This window comes from Labrus mixtus, chromosome 2 (assembly GCF_963584025.1).
Source record: "Labrus mixtus chromosome 2, fLabMix1.1, whole genome shotgun sequence".
Taxonomy (NCBI): domain Eukaryota; kingdom Metazoa; phylum Chordata; class Actinopteri; order Labriformes; family Labridae; genus Labrus; species Labrus mixtus.
Genome location: NC_083613.1, coordinates 6,260,163 through 6,280,373, shown reverse-complemented (window position 1 = coordinate 6,280,373; position 20,211 = coordinate 6,260,163). Strand labels below are relative to the sequence as shown.

The 20,211-nt window shown below is 38.3% G+C and overlaps 2 protein-coding genes across 2 annotated transcripts; one reads left to right on the top strand and one right to left on the bottom strand.

Moving 5' to 3' along the window:
* Positions 1–3,156: 3,156 nt before the first annotated feature.
* Positions 3,157–5,832, bottom strand: hmgb2a (high mobility group box 2a). Its single transcript, XM_061048774.1, has 5 exons — positions 5,683–5,832; positions 4,750–4,909; positions 4,243–4,391; positions 3,976–4,150; positions 3,157–3,848 (listed from the first exon to the last, which is right to left on the bottom strand). The coding sequence occupies exons 2-5, from the start codon at positions 4,894–4,896 to the stop codon at positions 3,669–3,671; spliced, it is 651 nt and encodes a 216-aa protein (XP_060904757.1). The 5' UTR covers positions 4,897–4,909; positions 5,683–5,832; the 3' UTR covers positions 3,157–3,668.
* Positions 5,833–9,928: 4,096 nt separating this feature from the next.
* pmm2 (phosphomannomutase 2) lies at positions 9,929–18,449 on the top strand. Its single transcript, XM_061048881.1, has 8 exons — positions 9,929–10,227; positions 11,729–11,840; positions 11,945–12,021; positions 12,334–12,425; positions 12,521–12,620; positions 13,103–13,178; positions 13,677–13,792; positions 15,634–18,449. Exons 1-8 carry the CDS (start codon positions 10,159–10,161, stop codon positions 15,736–15,738), a joined length of 747 nt encoding a protein of 248 aa, XP_060904864.1. The 5' UTR covers positions 9,929–10,158; the 3' UTR covers positions 15,739–18,449.
* Positions 18,450–20,211: the final 1,762 nt, after the last annotated feature.

The window sequence follows — 20,211 nt, the reverse complement described above, 5'->3', positions numbered from 1 at the left end:
TCATGACTCCCTCCAGCATCTTGTATGAGCAGCCTATATTAATGAGATCCTGATCATTTACTGCGCCATCAGCTGTCCGGACTGTTAACTCCACTCTCCTCACATAAAAACATAAACAGAACTAAACAAACCAGAACTGTGATTACATGATGCACACACACCACACATTCCATCTGCACATTGCACTTTGACGCCCTGGACACTTTACACTGTTTACATTCATTCTATATTTTATATTTTGTATATTCAAATAATTTTTTTTTAAATAATTTTACATTATATTTCTATTTTACTGTATATATGTGTATTAGTAATTTGAGTGTTATTGCATGGCCTTGCGGAACAGTCTTTACATTTCACTGCACATCTGTATGAGCATGTGACAAATACAAATCTTGAATCTTGAATCACTTTGTGACTGGATCATGGTTTGAAAAAAAATCATGAATCTAGATTCAACAAATAACACAAACAACAACCCAGCTGCTTTTAGTAGCCTAATAGTATTTGGTTTCAGACAATAATACAGCAAACTAAAAATTGGCAAAAATAGCACAAAAATAAACTTATCTCATTATCCTATAAGCTCATGTTTAGGCTACTTTTAGTGTAATCTGACAGGTGCTTTTTATGTTTCCAATATTTCACAATATTTTCTACCAATTAAGACGCACTGTTTTCTTTTTCCATTGGTGCTTTTCAATTCAAATAACTTTATTTATCCGTTAGGAACTTCATTTTTGTAAAAGAGCATCAGTGCGCATACAGCTAGACACAAAAAACAACAGCAGAAACACACACATACAAGTGGCTCTATTAAAAGCATGATAAATAGGTCATAAATAATTGTTATGAGCGGTTAAATGAGTGGTCTTAAAAATAAATAAGAAATAGATCATTTGTTCATGAGCCTGATGGATGTGGGAGCAAAACTTGACATGGCTCGATTAGTCCGGAAAGTGAGAGATCTGTATCTGTGGCCTGAGTTTCTAAATAAACCACTATTTTAAGGTTCTTGTCCCCAGTATGCTGAGTGTGCTGGACATGTTTAATGCTGGACGTGATGTTTTCCTCAGGTCCCAATGATCACAAACCATCTGGGGAGTGCTGCCAATCATTTTGAATGACAAGTGGTCATTTTTATATTTTAAAGTATACAAATGAACTGCATCTTTGCTAAACATCCCCTCTAGATGATGTTAATTACAGAACTAATGATTTGAGAGACTCTAATGTGAGATAAAACGACACCTTTATTTTCTTTGAAAGCTTGAGATCCAGGACAACAGATAAACCTTACTTGTGTCTTCTTTTAACATATGAATGTATGAAAAAGGTGACCTACAGCAGTCACGAGCATTGCGTGCCTATATCAACTGTCAGCTGGTAGTGAAGGGGGGCCTGTGGGGGGATTCTCCCTCAGAAGAAAAATGAAATAATTGTAATATTTAAATCGAGATTGTTGAAGCATTTTGAGATTAGGACAGTGGAGGTAAGGCTACTCTGTACTTTTCCTTCAGCTGCTTAAAGTAACAACACAGAAATAACCTCTAGCACTACCTACCACCGCACTATTGTCTCATATAGTCTGGTACACATTAGCCCTTCCTTGTGTTTACTGTTGATATTTAATGTTTCACTTTTACAAAGAGAGCACAGTTCAGTCAAGTCAAATTCCTTGTGAGTGTTGAGCATACCTGGCCAATAAAACACATTTCACACTGCACTGAACATTACAGAGGCAAGAGAGCAAAAGCATCAGACTTAACTCTGGAGAACTAAAGAAAAAAGTTGTTACTTTGGAAAAATGACTGTTTAACAGAGTATTTATTATATGATCTTATTCAAAGTTTTGATGCATTCAGTCCTTCACTTTGTTGTTTCAGCTGACACAGCTGAACAGGGCCATAACCAGGGTTTAGAAAATAGGGAGGTGCAGAGTTTTTTCTCTTAATGTATCATATTGAAGGCATTACGGGGCACTCAAAATTCCCCTACAGAACATTTTAAGTAGCTTACATTTCTTTTCCTGCATTCTGGTCAGTTTTGATTCACCAGTTTGTGTCTTTTCTGCAGAACTTTATGATTCTTATTTTGTCTTTTACACAATAATGAAGGCATTTACTGAATACTGTTATAAATGTGGACTGGACAGTTGTTGCAGCCCTCCGAAAGTTGATTTAGCCTATACAAGTAACCTATATAAAGCTGATATATAATTTAATGTGAAATTATTTTGTTTTGTTTATGCACTTGTAAGAACGGTATACAAAATGAAAAAGTAAACACAATCCAGATTGAGACACATGGTCATACAGTGATCTTATTATATTGTTTTTCTGGGTTGTGTTTGTTTTTGGGGTCAGGACACTTTGCTTGATTATCACACTTGAGTATTTTCAAAGTAAAAGCAATCTAGCTCTTCATACATTGAATGATTGGTAACAATTATTGCTGCCTTGTTTTTTTTAAATACCAAGGTCCAGACATTTATGTCCTCATAGCTGGTTACAAAAAATAAATTTCACTGTTTAGAAATATCTTTGAGTCCATTGTGTTTGTCTATTGTAAGTATTTTTGAATAAAAACTTCTGAAACAAAAAAAAAAAGGAGGAATAGATTGCTAGTTTTGTCGGACAAATTCAAAATAACTCAAAGCTTAAAATGATTTGCTAATGGGGCTTAGTGAGTTAGTTTGCGTCAGAATTGGTTTACTTCGACTCTTTATATTTACCTTCCTTTTTATTTCTATTCCTGTTTTTTTTTTTTAAGCAGTACCTTGGGTATATGGCCATGTAATGGTCATTAAGCTTCCCAGGTTCAACTTGAATTTACAATTGTGAATGAGTTTTATTTGTCCAACTTCAATGTCACTTTTGGAAGAATTGTTCTCACTTTGCCTCATTAATGAGTTAGAAACTATAGGGAGACAAACATCAGTATCTGATTTGCAGAGGGGAATAGTTCAATTAAGTTAGTTAACAAGTGCTACTTTTACCACTTAGATGTGCCTCTCATCCTGAGGAGTTCTAATCACCCCCCCACTTCAATATAATATACTATGCAATAAGCCAACTTATTAATAGTATCCACCAGCCCATAACTACCAAACTTAAATGCTGTGATTAGCATATCAAACCATTACAGTCAACAAACTTATTATTGATATACAAAAATGTTTTATTACAAAAAGAAAATTCGTTCTACATGAAAGTTTTCAAAGTTCCACATTAAAAATGGCTGCGAACATCTTTAATAATCAAACTACAGATAACCCCTGGTAGTAAAACGACAGTGAAGATAACAGCACCACTAAACAAAAACAAAAGCAGTGCTTCCAGAGACGAACACATTTTTTAAAAACTTTACTGATTTTACTACAGTCCACTGCCTGTATAGAAGTCCATCATATCGTCACAGTAAATCCATGTGGCTGGCAGTTTGGAGAGCAAAGGGGATTTAAAGTTGGAAAAAATCCAAGTTCATCAGAAAAATAATATTAAAACAAAATAAAAAACATCATCCCTGAATTTAAGGAGGAATACATGTCTGATGTCCTACAGAAACAGACCAACAGTGCAGACATACTGTTGGAGCCAACCACACAAATACAAACAGGAGTTAAACTGAACAATGCATTGCGAAATCCACCTCCATCAACAAACTGCTTAGTCGTCATCCTCATCGTCATCATCCTCATCTTCCTCATCATCGTCATCATCGTCGTCATCATCATCATCGTCATCATGAACAGGAAGTGCTTTCTTGCCAGCAGGTCTGCCCGGCCCACTCTTCTTACCAGCATCGCTCTTCCCTGAGCCAGACTTTGCTCGATAGGCAGCAACATCCTGGTGCAAGAAGTGAATCATGTTTAGAGAATGTCAACACTGTACACTGGATTATGCCAACAGTATTGTTGGGTACATTTGTTTGTACAGTGCATACAACAGTGATCTAATTGAAACGGTGCCATACCTTTTCATATTTCTCCTTCAGTTTGGCCGCCTTGGCAGCGAAGGGAGCCTTGTCTTTATCGGTCTGTTTGCTCCACAGCTCACCAAGCTTCTTGGCTATGTCACCGATTGCGATACCAGGGTGCTCCTCCTTGATCCTTGGGCGGTGTTCAGAGCAGAACACGAAAAATGCAGACCTAGAGGATGGAGAAATAATTTAGCACCAGACAAACCTGCTAAAACAGATTTATTTAATTAACCATGAATATGGGGTTGCGGTGTTACTTACGGCGGCCTTTTGGGTGCATTAGGGTCCTTCTTCTTCTTCATGCTTTTGGCGCCTTTAGGTGGGATGTATGTCTTCATTTCTCGTTCATAGCGGACTTTATCGTTCTTGGCCAAATCCTCGAATTTCACTTTCTCCTTAGCTGACATGGTCTTAAAAAATAATAAGACACCAGTTCAGTAAATGACCCAGACTGTACAAACACATAATGTATATACACTAATATATATTAGTTTACACTTACTTTAAACATCATTTCAGATTTTTTTTTTTTTAAATATAAAATATAGTTTAGTAATATTATAAACTCAAAATTCAGACTGCAAACCAGAAACAGGAGGTTACATAATTTGCACTACAGAGGGAGGCAGAGGGTCATTCAGGGTCAATATTAAAGGCAACACTCAACATTATGCCACATTAGACTGTTAAGACCTTTTAGTGCACTCATAATAAATAAGCTAATATACTTATATATATACTGCATAACTAATATTGTGAATCTCTTACCTTCCATCTCTCAGAGCATTTCTTGGAGAACTCTGAGAAGTTCACAGTGGTCCCTGGGTGTTTCTTCTTGTGCTCTTCACGGCAGGTAGCGACAAAAAACGCGTATGAGGTGGTCTTTCCTCTGGGCTTAGTTGGGTCCTTCGCCATGGCTGCAATTCACCTACGGATTAAGGAAACAGGCGAAGAAGAAGTTTTACTCAATAGCTTGTGATATAACGTTTAAACTTAAATACAATTTATATAAAACGCCAAAACGTGTTAAAACGAAATATCGAAACGTTTTGGGGCGTATTTAGTTAAATGGAGCACACAAACAGAGCACACAGTCACCAGGAGCCGTTTTAAGCTCTAATCGGATTTCTTCTTCACTGTGACAAAAAGACGCTTACTCCATTTTGGATCTTCCCGCGTAAAGTTTAACAGCGCCAAAACCTCGCCCCAATAAAGTCACCTAAAATATTTAGCTTTGCGTTTATGCAACTGTTGTGTTTTGTGTTAAGTCTACATTAGTAAAGAAAACCCGAGGTAGCCTTGAACAAAGTCGGGTTTGACACAAACTTTTTAAAATGGTGGTTACCATCGTGTAGCAGCTAAGCTAGCAAACCAAATGGCGTTTCAGCTGCATGTTGCGCACACAGCATTAGAGAAACTAGAGAAAGATCCTCTAAAGATTCAGATAGAGGCTTTAAAACGTCACTTTCGGATTCTATCTTAATAAATACATCGGCTTTCTTCGCATTTGTTTTAGCGAAAGCATTGATTTAATTCAATATCACGTAAATTTTCACATAACGGGATGGTGGGTCAATTAACAGTTACACAAGTAAGACTTAGTTCTTCCAAGACGATTCGAAACATCAGGCTAAAATAATGAATCCTATGCGATTAAAAGCTGATTTGTCTTAATGTGTAGGCCTGAAAGCAGCAGCTTACCTGTTCTCAGCAAGTCCAGTAGTAAACGACTGAATGAGGAAGAAAGCTCAACTGTTTTGTCGCTGCCTGCGAGGCCGCACTAACTTAACTAGAACTACTTTTAGAACTCCGCCCCGCCGCCCGCTGATTGGTCCGAGACGAGCACTTAAATTTGAAAGTAGGGACAAAGAGAAATGCGGTCCTGCGATTGGTTCAACTGCTTGCGTACAGGACATCAAGTTTGTATGCGAAGAGTGTACGCTGATTGGTTGAACTGGGGTTTTAAACGTACGGCGGGAAAAAAGTCCTTTGTTTCCTCTCTGAGTCTAAACTACAGACTGTACAATGCTCATCTGTTGTTGTTGTTGTTGTTTGTGTGTACGCTTTAACCGTTTTCAGTATGACACTAACATCAACAGAAACAATTAAAAGCACCGGGAGTGTGTCGTTAAACAAGCTGCGGGAACAGTCTATGAAACAGACACAACTCAGACCTCTTTTTAGGGTTAAACAAGGAAGCATATTTTTCAGAGCAAAAAGGACAGGTTTCCAAAAGCTTTTAAAAATACAACATATCTGTGTACCTGCTTCAACAAGTGAGAAGTCTAATTTATTATGTAGCCTAAGCCACGCCAGTTTATACTTTTAAAGATAAAGATCAACTTTATTGATCCCCCATGGGGGACATTTTTGCGTTACAGCAGCTCAAGAAAACAGGAAACAGGAATATAATTATTAAAAATAAAAATAGAAGTTAAAAAATCAAACATATTAACATACATATGTATTACTTAACTATGGAAACCAGTGACAAATACAGCCCTGCACTTTGGAAAAGCATTAATGTGGTCATGAAAGACATTGCATTAACAAAGACAGGTTTATTTTTATTTTTTTTGTCCCTATAGGCAGCAATATGCACACTTTTAATAGAAAGAACATACTAAACAATCGCCAAAATATACTCCGTTAGTAATAGTCTAAGCCTACATAACCTAGTGATTTGTGTATCCTGTAGCCTAAAATTACCAGGAGCAGCAGGGTTTGCTATACCTTTTTTTTTCTCAATGAAAGTTGAAAATCAACTCACACTCAGTGATAGATCAGCCTGTTGGGTCCATTTTTATTGTCTTGGTTCTTATTATTACTGATTCAAACGTCCCTTTCATTAAGACATCGAACTGAAGTGATTCTTATATTTGTAAATCTTTGCCACATGAATTATAAACACCAGGATAAAGAACTAGCTAAATGAAATGTATTCCTGCGCACAGGCACATCCTTAAAATCTGGGCATTTTATGTCTTCTAACATGTGATTACATGTTCTAAATAAACACAACCCACAATATTGATAAAGATTGTAAAAAAAAAGATCATAGAAAGTACAATATCGTTTATGTTTTGACGAACATTACTTTCCAGTCTGTAAGTAATTACTTTATGGAAACAAAAATTAATGTTTTTTTAAACATTCTCAGAAAAAAGCAGACATATTTTCTGTGTTGATATGAGTAGTAACAGGCTCATGATAAAGATAAAGATAAAGATAAACTTTATTGATCCCCGTGCGGGAAATTTGTGCATTACAGCAGCTCCAGAAAACAGGGGACGGGAATATAATTATTAAAAATAAATATAGAAGTTAAAATCAAATCAAACATATTTACATTCAGTTAAATAAAAAAATACAATAATGTAAAATGACACAGTAACTACACAGTTGTTCTTAAAAAAGCACACACAGTGTGTAGCATGAGGTGGTGATGTTGTTAAAGAGTCTGATTAAACTGTCTGACTGCAGGTGGGATGAACGACCTGCGGTAGCGCTCTGTCTTGCAGGGTGGGTGTCTCAGTCTGCTGCTGAAGGAGCTGCTCAGGGCCCCCACAGTGTCATGCAGGGGGTGAGAGGGGTTATCCATGATGGATGTCAGCTTCACTAACATCCTCCTCTCACCCACCTCCTCTACAGAGTCCAGAGGACAGTCCAAGACAGAACTGGCCCTCCTGACCAGTCTGTTCAGTCTCTTCCTGTCTCTCTCTGTGCTCCCTCCTCAACAGCAGACCACTGCATAGAAAAGTGCAGACGCCACCACAGTGTCATAAAAAGTCCGTGGCAGAGTCCTGCACACTCCAAAGGACCTCAGTCGTCTCAGCAGGTGAAGTTGACATTGGCCCTTCTTGTACAGGACGTCTGTGTTGTGTGACCAGTCCAGTTTATTGTTGAGGTGAACACCCAGGTATTTGTACGTCTCCACCCTCTCGATGTCCAAGCCCTGGATGTTCACCGGTGCAGTCTGGGGTGACTTTCTGCAGAAGTCAATCACCATCTCCTTTGTCTTGCTGGCGTTGAGCTGAAGGTGGTTGAGCTCACTCCAGTCGACAAAGTCCATGATGACCTGCCTGTACTCCTGCTCGCTCCCCTTAGACACACACCCCACGATGGCTGTGTCATCGGAGAACTTCTGCAGGTGGCAGCTCCCAGAGTTGTAGCAGAAGTCCGAGGTGTACAGGGTGAAGAGAACTGTCCCCTGCGGGGCCCCTGTACTGCAGACCACCATGTCAGACTCACAGTCCTGAAGCCTCACGTACTGTGGTCTGTTGGTGAGGTAGTCCGTTGTCCATGCAGCCAGGTGACAGTCCACTCCCGCCCTCTCCAGCTTCCCCCTGAGCAGTGCAGGCTGGATGGTGTTGAAGGCACTGGAGAAGTCAAAGAACATGACCCGCACAGTGGTGCCGCTGTTCTCCGGGTGAGTCCAGGATCTCTGCAGCAGGTAGATGACATCCACCCCGATGTTCGGCTGGTAGGCGAACTGCAGAGGATCCAGATTTGAAGTCACCATTTTAAGCTTCTAATACTAAAAAGAGTCAAACATGGTCAAGGTTTGTAGCCTGTTGTCACATATGTTTGCAGGGTAAACTTCACCAGCCACACCGCTTTAGTCAAAAGATGTTAGGGTCACAAAAATACAAGGATGGAAAGTGCATCTCTGTCTTCAAAGTAACTCTGTCGCCTTAGAAAAATATAGCAATGTGTTGTCGGCTGACACTTTTGTTGTGGCCTGTATCTTTATATTGAAATCTAACAGCCTGCTGATGGAAAGCCCTCACATTTTATATAGAGGGTTGTTTGGTTTTGGATCACCTTCAGTGGTTCATTTTTCATCTGGGTATGCTGACGAGGAAATATGACAAAGCATCCGCTCTCTTCTGAAACAAAAACTCAGTTTTGATGCAGGAATTTATTTTATAATGAATATCAGGATCTGTACTATCTGTCTGACCGTGGTCTCCCGCTGTGAGGAGCAGAGCAACAGGTATGGAGAGTCTCCTGAGCAGACTGCCTGAAATTATCTGGATATTTTGCAAATCCAAAAAATGTAAGTTTGCTCATGACAGCAACAATGTAGTTGCTATTCTTCACACACAAAGATACACACACCTGTGTGTCTATATACTGAATTTTGTTTGTCAACACAGTGCTAGTGTTTGTACATGGACATTACTTGTATTCTGCTTCTGGCCTTTATAACAATAAATGACTATATAAATGTTGTATTCTAATGTTGCCAAAATATGTGTGTGTGGGGCTGTGCGCAGACTAACCCTCTCTCAGCTTGGAGAGTGTCTCTTGCACCCTTATTCTGGGGGTCGCCAACCCAAAGTTTTGGAACCCCCGCTCTAAAAGACCACAAGACACACACTCCCGCACCCGAGATCACATCACCCCCGTTCTTCATGACCTCTACTGGCTCCCCATCCCCCAGCGTATCCACTTCAAGCTCCTCATCATCACCTTCAAAGCCCTTCACAACCTGACTCCCCCCTACCTGTCTCACCTCCTCCACCAGCACTCTCACGTCTGTGGATGCAAACCTCCTCTCACCCCCCCCCCCCCCCCTAAAAACATCAGAGACTCCCCCACACTCACTTCCGACAAGAAATCCCTAAAAACTCACCTTTTCATCACCGCCTACAACCACTGACTCTCATCCTCTTCCCTCCACACTACTTCTATGTTGTATTGTTCTCTTAGTTTTTGCTTTTTTTTTTTGTTTGTTTCCTGTCAAAGCGTCTTTGAGTATTTAGAAAAGCGCTATATAAATCTTATTTATCATTATTATTATTATTGTTATTACACTGGTTTTCACACTTCTGAGTTGTGAGGATTCAGTTCACACTCCGGTGCAGCAGGAGGCAGCATGCGACTTCCTGTTGCAATATGTTAGCAAATATTAAAGATGACGAGAAAGCCCCCCCCTTCTCTCTCTCTCTCTTTCTCTCTCTCTTTAGTATCCTAGCTATGAGTAATAGTAGTATTACGTGTTAGTCAGTCAGGCAGCTGGATTATTTTGTTAAAACTAAACAGAACAGAAGAAACAAACCGACATAGACATTAAGGACATACTAAGACATCACACTGCGCCAGTAAAATAACTTGTGTCCACATTAGGAAACAGTGTTAAAGTAGCTCATTGAGAAGCAGAAATAGAAGAAGATGGGTGAAGTGGACAAGAGCACTCTCTGCCTCTTTGACGTCGACGGCACATTAACAGCAGCGAGACAGGTAATGGATGTCTGTGTTTGTTTAAAGCTTCTACAGCTTGCTCCATTCATACACACAATGTCAATGAAACATGCGGTTACACGTCGTTATTGTAGTTCCGCCGATGGTTTCCATCTAAACACTTTTCCGCCCGGAACCTTTATCAGATGTTTAGTGGGACGATCGAGTGTTTATAATTAACATACCGGTAATACCATACGCTAATTTATTTATTATTATTATTTTTTATTTGTTAGGGACAGTGCATATTAATGAACAGCTGTAAAAATGCCAGATTATAGCAGAAGTGCTAGTTTCCATCTGTTGTCCCTAGGCAGGTAACAGAGAAAGACAAATTACAAATCAAATACAAAGGCACAAGTGACACAAGACAATAATAGAGGTCAAAGGTTAAAGGTGGTCACAGACTTGGGTTTCTTTTATCCACTGTTTGAGGTGTGTTGTGAAGGATGCACATGTTTGTGAGTCTCTTATTGTGAGTGGGAGAATATTCCAGTATTTATTTCCTTTGACTGACAGAACAGTTTGAATGTAGTGTGTCTGTATGGGACCTCACAGTCTCCTCGGGCTGTGGCCCCTGGTGCCGATCCCACTGGCAGACTTCAGCTTTATAAAGTCCTTCAAAGGAGGAGGAGCAAGTCCGTGCAAAATGTTATATATAAAACACACAACCATAGACTGTGAAAAATAAGAAACAACAGACAATGTTGTGTCTGATTGCTTAGTTCTAACGATAGTGTCACAGCACTTGTTGGTATAATCGCAGGTGTATTAAACTGACATTTTAGCCAGCATTTGTGACCAAATAACTCTGGTTTAAAGCATCCAAAATCATTAGGCCTACCTTTTTTCGACAGGAGTTTGCCCTCATTTTTTTTTTTAAAGTTTGCTGTAAAATTAGCAAATCTTGGAACAGCTGGCTCTATGGACATTCAAAAATATTAAGTTCAGCTAGCATTTCCCAACAAGTAGAACCAGTTTCACATTTTTTTTGTTGCTGTATTAAATAGACAAAAATAGACCTATGTAGAACAATATAATTTACATGTGCTTTAAGAAATGAATTGTTTATTTTTTCATTTTATAGGTTTTTATTTGTTAGTAGCAAATTAAAAATGACATACAGACAAAAATATGAGATACAGCTCAGACCTAAACAGACAATTAAACAAAATGTAAACCAAAAATTCATCATCAGAAGGTTATAATCGGGTTTCCTTCTGTCAATGAAAACACCCACCCACCATACCCCCCACCCCCATATTTGGTCCTGCTAAGGAATACACATGAAGACCAGTACAAAGTACTAAACAGATTCTTGTGATACAGAAATGGTTGAGAATCAGGTTGACTGTTCACATGAATCCTGATCACTAAAATACATGAACACTAGTCTTGCACAGAGTGTAGACATGGATGATGATGCTTGGTCTTGTTGCTATTATTGTTTTTTTTTTTTTTATTGTTTATCTATGATGTCATGTGTTTTGTTTGTTTTCAGCATGTAACTCCTGACATGGACCAGTTCCTCCAGAAGCTGAGGACTCGGGTTCGAGTCGGGGTGGTTGGAGGTTCAGACCTCAGCAAGATCAAAGAGCAGCTGGGAGAAGATGGTTGGATATACAGACATCGATCAGAAGCTTTATAGTGGGGAATCAACATATCCCTCTGTACTGTATGTAATAACTTTAACACTGTTTTTTTCTAACATGTACAGTTATCCAGAAAATGGACTATGTGTTCGCTGAGAACGGACTGGAGGCGTTTAAAGGTGGGGAGTTCCTCTCTGTCCAGGTAAGATTGATTGTAAACATGTTTAATGTTGTATCCCGACGTTTACACATGAGGTTGATTTAAAACAAATGGAAAGGAGTTGAATGGAAAGCCTTTATTGTCATTGTATGACAGTATACAACGAGATGTTCTGTTTAGTGATTTCTGCGTGGAAAGATGTAGTGAGGGTTTGATTGAACTGTTCATTTTGTATGTTGATTAAGAGTGAGGTCATTATTCCAGTCCTAACCTCAGTTTAAAATCAAAGACACTCTGAGTTTTAGGACGTTATGTGACAGGAAGTTCACCTTGTTGTCCGTTTGTTGTTTTCAGTCCATTCAGGCTCACATGGGGGAGGAGCTTCTGCAGGAGTTCATCAACTTCTGTCTCAACTATATGGCAAAGATCAAACTGCCTAAAAAAAGGTAGCAGCATAACTGCACGATGATCACTTTCTAAACATGTATTTTCATCTGTAATTGTGATAGGAAGTATTGATGTAATGTCTGATGTTTAACAGGGGCACATTCATTGAATTCCGCAACGGCATGTTGAACGTCTCCCCAATCGGACGCAGCTGCTCGCAGGAAGAGAGGAAAGAGTTCTATGAGCTCGATCAGGTAGAACACATTCACTCAAGCTGAAGATAAATCATTTACAGCTGTACGTGTTGCTATAACATGAAGTCTATGATTGGAACATGGACTTTAAACATCTGCTGGATGTGAACCTTGTGTGACGGAGAATCTTTTTCACTTGCTGATGTTTCCTGTTATTTTTAAGCATCTTCTTCTCCCTCTTAGTGGCCATATTTCTTTTATTCTTAGCTTAACATGCATGTCCATCTGTCACTGATGGGATAGCAAGACTGTTATAATATGTACATGCTATTTTTAGCTCAATTTATAACACTGCCACCTAGAGGTGATTTTCAGATGCATGTTTTTTTATTTTTTATTCAAGGCCTCTGCTTGTTTCCTGCATTTGTTTTTGTTTTTTAGTTGAAAGCTACATTTAAGGTTGACTGAAGTTCCTTATAACAGGAGCAGCAACGTGTGCAAATAATTTCTGTCTTGGATTTTAATTTGTTTTTCCTTTACAGAAAGAGAAGATTAGAGAGAAGTTTGTGTCTGTGTTGAAGGAGGAGTTCAAAGGAAGAGGGCTGACATTTTCAATCGGTGAGTTATGAAACTAGAAGATACCAAACTGTTGTTAGCCGCTTTTAAGATAAGATAATCCTTTATATATCCCACAACGGGGAAATTTACAGTGTTACAGCAGCAAAGAGCAAAGATTGCAGACAACAAGTGAACACAGTAAAATTTGAGTACGATTAGAATGTACAGAAAAATAGATACTAAAAAAAATAGATTTACAAAATAAAAAATAGATCAGCTATTTGACAAAAGTGTAGTCTGTAATATTCAGTGTAACACAGACATACACACAGTGCACATAAAGTGTAACATGTTATTGCACAAAGTGGTTTGATAAACATAATATAACATTATTATTGCACAATGTCAGAGTGAATTGTCCAGTTGTGTGTGTGTGTTTTGGACTTGTGTCTTTAACCCGCCCGGTCTTAAAAACAAATACTATTATGCCATACAGCGTGAGGTATCCGGTGACTTGTTTCTGTTTCTAAAGTGTGATGTTGTATTCGCTCTCTGCAGGAGGCCAGATCAGCTTTGATGTGTTTCCTGATGGCTGGGACAAGAGGTTCTGCCTGGGGATCGTGGAGAAGGACACCTACTCAACCATTCACTTCTTTGGAGACAAAACCAAACCTGTGAGTATGCTAACAACAGCAGCACATAACAATCAGGCTGATGGCTTTAGAGAGTACATGCAGATTCTTTACAAGGCTTGAAACCGGTCAAACAAGCAGGTAGAGGAAGAAGATTACTTCAGAGAGGAGCTACCAAATCTTTAAGGGCAAATACACCAGATCAAATAACTTTTGATAAGAGCTGTTTGTTTTTACATGTATCCTGTTTTTTTTTTGTTTTTTTTTACAAAAAATATCCCCATAAGAGAGACACCTTTTGCAGAAAGAGGGTCGTGGAGCAAAAGCTCTTAAATGATCAAACAGAGGATCTGTTTATTTCACTTGGAACAGTTCTTTTATACCATCCACATCATCCTTTTTGGGCAATCAAATCACTAAGCACTTACAGCATGTTTACTAAAGAAAGAACATGATCGTGACAGGATGGGTGTGTGTGTGTGTGTGTGTGTGTACTGTATTTGGGCTGACAACTGGTTTCATACAGGATAGGGTGTTTTTTGAATGATGTATTCAAAGACATCAGACTCCATTAGAGAAACAGTAAATGAATTCTACAGGACACAGACGTCGCTGGGTTCAAACTGCCTCGATAGTATTGTTCTGTGTTTTCAAAGCTGTTTTTTTTTTTCATCTCAAACATAAAACTCAGACAAACTTTTAGTTTGAGGGAGCAGATAAACCTCAACCCCTCTGTTCTGGTGGTTAAATACCTGCATGTGGTCACAAGAGGGTTGTGGCATTGAATAGTTCATTGTAAATGCTGCTTCTGTTAGATGAAAGCATCTTCCTGTGAGACTGAAAATGAACTTTTCTGTAATGTTATAAGACACTTTGTTAACAATCTGAGCCTATCAGTGGCAAAAACAAGAACTTTTAGTAGCATCTAATACGGCTACTGGAGCAATTCCAAAATATTTTGCATTAATACCGTTAAGTCACATAGACCCCAAAATGTGTTTAAAAAAAAAAAAAAAATGGGATGGGGCTAGGCTCAAAAAGTGAGAAAATGACTGGCACTCTCGCAGAGCCAAAAGAAAGCTGAATATTAAATAAATAATAATTAAATGTGTAATAACAGTGAGAGAGAGAGAGAGATGTTTATATAAATCCACTGAAGTCTGGGAACACTAGTGTCATCACTGCTGTTGTAGAAAGGGGTGTTGTCTTGAGTTTGTGTTTGAAAGGCCAGACAATTGCAGTGAGTGTCTGCATGTTGTGCTGGTGTGAGAGTAATCACACCAGTGAAGAGGCCTGTTCACACCTGATGAAGGATCATGCTGGCTGACCATGTGGCTGCCCAGCACCTCCATTCATAAACATTTTCCTTTTCATCCAGTATGGTCAGAGCAGGCTGCTGTGAGTGCAGAAAACTCACTGGTTTCAAACCCAGCTACCCCGCATCGGTCTAATACTCGAATGAGTCCTTACCAACGGCTTTACTTTTTATCACAGAGGCATTTTTAGCATTTGTGTTGTTAAAGGTCTGAGAGACAGATGGGCACAAGGATACAAGACTTGTGCATGGTGTCATTTTCAGGTGGAGAGTACATTAGTTTTGTCCCCAGTGCTGTCATTTCTTTGTGGAGGAGTGACTTTTCATGAACTTCTGCTGACTCTCAGTTTAACTGTACATTTAAAGTAACACAGAGGCTTCACAGCACGAATCAGAGATTTGTCAGGTCTGTCCTCTAAAGAAGAAGAAAACAACTTTGAAACTGTTTGGTTGAATGAAGGTGATATTGATCACTCCTGATGGATTCAAAGAAGTCTGGAAATCCACTCGTTAATTTGCTTTTGCGACAGTGTTAAATGTCTGTATGGTGTTTCTTTCTGTGCGTCAGGGAGGAAACGACTACGAGATCTACAGCGACCCTCGGACCATCGGACACGAAGTCTCCTGTCCGGAGGAAACACAACGACTCTGTCAACAGCTTTTCTTCTCATGAGGAAGAAGAAAAAGAAGTGCTGCTGTTTTTTTTTACTGCACCTTGAATATGAAAGGAATGCAATACGTCTGATACGATCTTACCTTGAAGTTAGTTAGAAAAAGATGATTCATAAGAATGATTCAGTGTCATGGTATCTGTGATGAAATAGTAGGGGATTCTGGGATATTTCACAAGTTTTGAAGGGGAGCTGTCATGGGTTTAAATGTGATTAACTTTTGAAAACATGCTTGTGGTCGATATTAAGTTTAATCAAATTTTTGATTGTATAAACAAAAGTCAGCTGGGGTTTTTTTTTCCCCCTGATCTTTCATTCCACTTAACCCTCATTCTGAATCTGCTTGAACATGAACCTCATGTTTCTGGATGCTACTGTGCCTCTGACGTCAGTGACACAAACACACACAGGACTTACTGATGAGCTGCTCATGTTACTGTTAGTCAAGCTAAGAGATTTGAATGCAGCTTTGTATTTCCTCACAGATATATTGGTCAGTCAAATGTGGCTTCTTTCTCTTTTCATTTTATAAATTGTCTTTTACTCACATTTTAAATCACTTTACTATCATGTTCATTTCTTATCAACACACATTATATGTGTATGATATCTTTTTAAAACCAGGAGTAGCCTCTTGGTTTTAAAAGAGCAGTCAGTTTACTTCCTTGAACCCATAATCTTTATAATGGCCAGCAGGGGGCGCCTCCACTTGTCTCAGATGACAGTTTGAGGTCTTAATCTCTAGTTTCTGTTATTTTCAGTCTATAGTTTCAATGAGGTCTCCTTTATAAAGTTTGTTGTTTGTACAACCACAATATATCCTCCACTGGGCTTCCTGTGTTACCAGCTTTATGTGATATAAGACTTCTTCAACCATGCATTGCTTTTGTTTACAGTTGGCAATGTGGGAAGTTGGAATGGACTTGTAAATTATGTCCTTGAGGAAATTGCTGGCTGCATTTGCTACAAAAATGTTTGAAGACATACAGTATATTATAGTTAAATTGCTAGATCACAACTGATGGGAGCCTGGATTGCTCCCATCTAATTTCATTTCATCATCGCATTCTGTGTTTTAATGCAGACTTTGTTGTTTTAATGCAGACTTTGTTGTTTTAATGCAGACTTTGTTGATTGAGAAATGGTTCCATTTAGAGTGAAATAGTCAAGAAAGCTTGGTAAGTAATGCTGCAGCTTGCTAACCTAGCTTTAGCCAATAACTTGACCTCTGTCCATACGTTGTTAGTCCATTGTCTTTACTTAGGTTATTTTTTAAACAATAGTCATCATTGTTTATTTAAATCCTCTGAAAACCCAATGATAGAAATGGTAGCCTAAAGTCAACAACAGGAAAAATACAAATAAAATCGGCATAAAGGGCTAGGGGAAAGCAACAGAGGCAGAACATGGATAAAACAGCTCTAATAAGATGAATTGAAGTCATTGCCTGCCGAGTCTGGCATGTTAGCTCAACTCAGTAATTAGCAAGCAAATAAACTAGCCTGTGTTATGAACCATGGGCATAGACTGTTAAGCTTTGATAAACGTAGCATTTTTTTATTTTTAGATCTTAAAGAACATAACATAAAACTGTAACTGAGAGTCAAAATGTAATATTCAACTTTTCCTGCTGAGTCACAGCAGACGTGTTCACAAAGTCTTGGCTGTGTCTGAAACTTTAAATCAAACACAAGGATGTTGTTTGTCAATGCATAACACTGATTACATAACATACATACATAGTATAAACCTGAATGAAGAATGAGCTGTAAAAGATGTGTGAAATAAAAAGGGAACAAGTCTGTGATCAGACTTATAAAGTCTGTGTTCATACTGAAAAGATGGAAGGTAATGTTGCAGTGAAAAAGTATTATCACGATTAACTTCCACTGTTTCTTTACTTAAAGCCTCAGCAAATACATTTAGATGTTAACTGATACAACAAGAAGAAATACTGCTTTACTTTCCTGTGGGAGACACAGAGGCCCTCTGGTGGTCAAAGTGTGTAATGCTGACACAGCACATTCAGTCTGCGTTTGTTTAAATTGGGCAAAAAATAAAGAATTTAAATCAAACTAAACTGTATGTACTTATGGAAGCTGTTTTTTATGTTTGTTGGATGCCATGTAAAGAAATACATCAGACCAGGTATATTGCATTTGCCTTCAACAGTGCATTTATTGATAGATCATTTACATGATGAATACAGAACATACACACACATACACACTGACATACACACCACAGGCTACAATGAAATTTACAAGTTTCAAAGGAGACAAGGTCAGGGCCTCCAGCTTTTAGACACCAACACTTTCTTTTTGTTTTTTTCTCCAGTTAAACACGTGTTTAAGTTTCAGTGCTTCACAGCTTTAAAGAGAGAGACTTTTCTAGATGTAACAACAAACAAATCCTGGCTCTTATTTCCTAATTTGACCAAATGAATGTGTACATGATTTCAGACTAAAATCCACGCTTTGAAAACTTGGCTACATGATAATACATTTGATAAATGATTGCCACTGCTCAACAGTGAACACAAACTGTTATTATGTTTAAGACTGTTAGCATGTGTAAGACATACAGTGTTTTCTTTGCTGTCTTTTAAGAGGGAGTTCTTGCAGCAAAAGTCAGTTTTCATTAAATACACCAACATAACCAGTATTCCCTAATATATCAGTCATGTACTTGTTCAAATATGGACTGCACTTCCTCACAAAGATCCCTACAGACAGCGTCTAGTCCTTGAAAAACAAACTGAAATAGTATTTTAATCTCTATGGACATAAAGCTTAAGGGAATGTAAAAAGTTAAAGACACCTAAAAGGAGATCAACTTTTCATTCTTCAGTTCTTAAAGCACACATCAGTCAATCATAGTGTTCCAAGGACATTAGAAACATTGGTTATCTGACTAACTTTTCTGAGCATAAGTCATGAATATTCTTGAAAGACAGTTCACTGAAACAAACTAACGAATGACTTTAAAATAATATATTGCACACAAGAAAATAAAAAGTTCAGCATTTGCTTGTAAACATCAATATTTTTGTTCACATTTTGTTCTTATTCCTCCCTTTTTTGATAACTACCAAGAGGTCAAAGTGGGTGAAGAAATCACAAGTCAGACAATAAGTCCTGCTTTGTTTTATTATCCCGTACAGTTCAGGCTAGGAAGGAGAAATGATAAAAACACGGGAGTAATTCATCTGAAAAGAAGGTGCAGTGTTTCGTTCAGGGTTGTGAGATGGCCATGATTCTGTGAATGTGTTACCTGTCACTTGTTTCACTAATCATCGATGGAGTATATAAACCCTGTTGCATCCAAAGGGCAGTGCACTTGTAACAACATAAACCTTTTTTAAAAGTCAAGGGAGACTTGTTGTCACTCAAACTATGGGACAAAGGTTTTAATGTAATAAACTATCTGGTAAGGTCAAGTAAACTTTCAGGTTTGGGTTCAAATGATAAGAGAGGATTAAAAAAAAGGATATAAACAGTGATCTCCTGTATCCTGAAGACATATTTTTCACAGTCGTTCTAGCCAGTCACAGGCCCCAACAGCAGGATTAAGAACTTTATTTCGGGTGATAGCCAACTATATATTTACCTTGTGGTGTTTTCTTTGTAGCCAGGATGTAAGCCACAATGTCACATCTGAATTAAGTATGTTGTGTTTGATCTCCAAAAAGCCTAAACACTAAATACTGACCCCTAGTGGCAGACAGTGTTAAATAAAAAATAAAAAAACAGAAAAGGTACGAGAGAGGAAATAAAAAACCATCAGTGCATGACTCAGCTTTATGTCAGTTTAGGTTCAGAGTAGACCCCCCAGTGTTTAAACTACATTACATATCATTTTACATTTTCCCCTGAAACGTTTTATAGCACTGTTTATCATTTTCTATTTCGGGAGAAAGCTTCAGATGTGATGATGGAGAACTGATCAGAGGTCAGACTGAAGACCTGTCATGTCTAAACACCCTAAAGCTCTCAGGAAACCACTCTCTCCTTAATTACCGGTGACTTAAAATGTGATTTTCCATCCTGTAATTTATTTGGATGTTGATCAGCTTTGTGTCACACTAGAATTGAGGTATAGGACTTACCTAAACCTAAAGGGAAACATTTAAGTACTAGTAAAACATGTAGTTTTCAGTAAGAGAAAGGCTGACAGAATACTATAAATGAACAGATTTTCCTTCAATTTTCTGGTTTTTGATTGGGTTGAGCAGAGATGTGTTATTTGAAGAAGTATGTTAAAGTTTGTAAGACTCTCTGAAGACAGTTTCCCTTACCTCATCACATTAGAGTAAAACCTTTCTAGATTTTTCTCCAATCTTTATTCAAATGAGTGGTCTCTTCATTTCAGAACTTACATTTCTAGCTTCAATTTTGGATTTGTATTGCTTTTCTTTAAAACCCTGCTTGAACTCTGATTAACTTTGCTTTTGCTCCTACTCGGGGATTAGTTTT

Excerpts from the sequence above, each read along its gene's own strand:
- hmgb2a (XM_061048774.1), bottom strand. The coding sequence starts at position 4,896 with ATGGCGAAGGACCCAACTAAGCCCAGAGGAAAGACCACCTCATACGCG. Across the intron at positions 4,392-4,749 it reads AATGCTCTGAGAGATGGAAG|ACCATGTCAGCTAAGGAGAA; the intron begins GTAAGAGATTCA and ends TTATTTTTTAAG. Across the intron at positions 3,849-3,975 it reads TGAAGGAGAAATATGAAAAG|GATGTTGCTGCCTATCGAGC; the intron begins GTATGGCACCGT and ends TTCTTGCACCAG.
- pmm2 (XM_061048881.1), top strand. The coding sequence starts at position 10,159 with ATGGGTGAAGTGGACAAGAGCACTCTCTGCCTCTTTGACGTCGACGGC. Across the intron at positions 11,841-11,944 it reads AGAGCAGCTGGGAGAAGATG|TTATCCAGAAAATGGACTAT; the intron begins GTTGGATATACA and ends TAACATGTACAG. Across the intron at positions 12,426-12,520 it reads ATCAAACTGCCTAAAAAAAG|GGGCACATTCATTGAATTCC; the intron begins GTAGCAGCATAA and ends GATGTTTAACAG.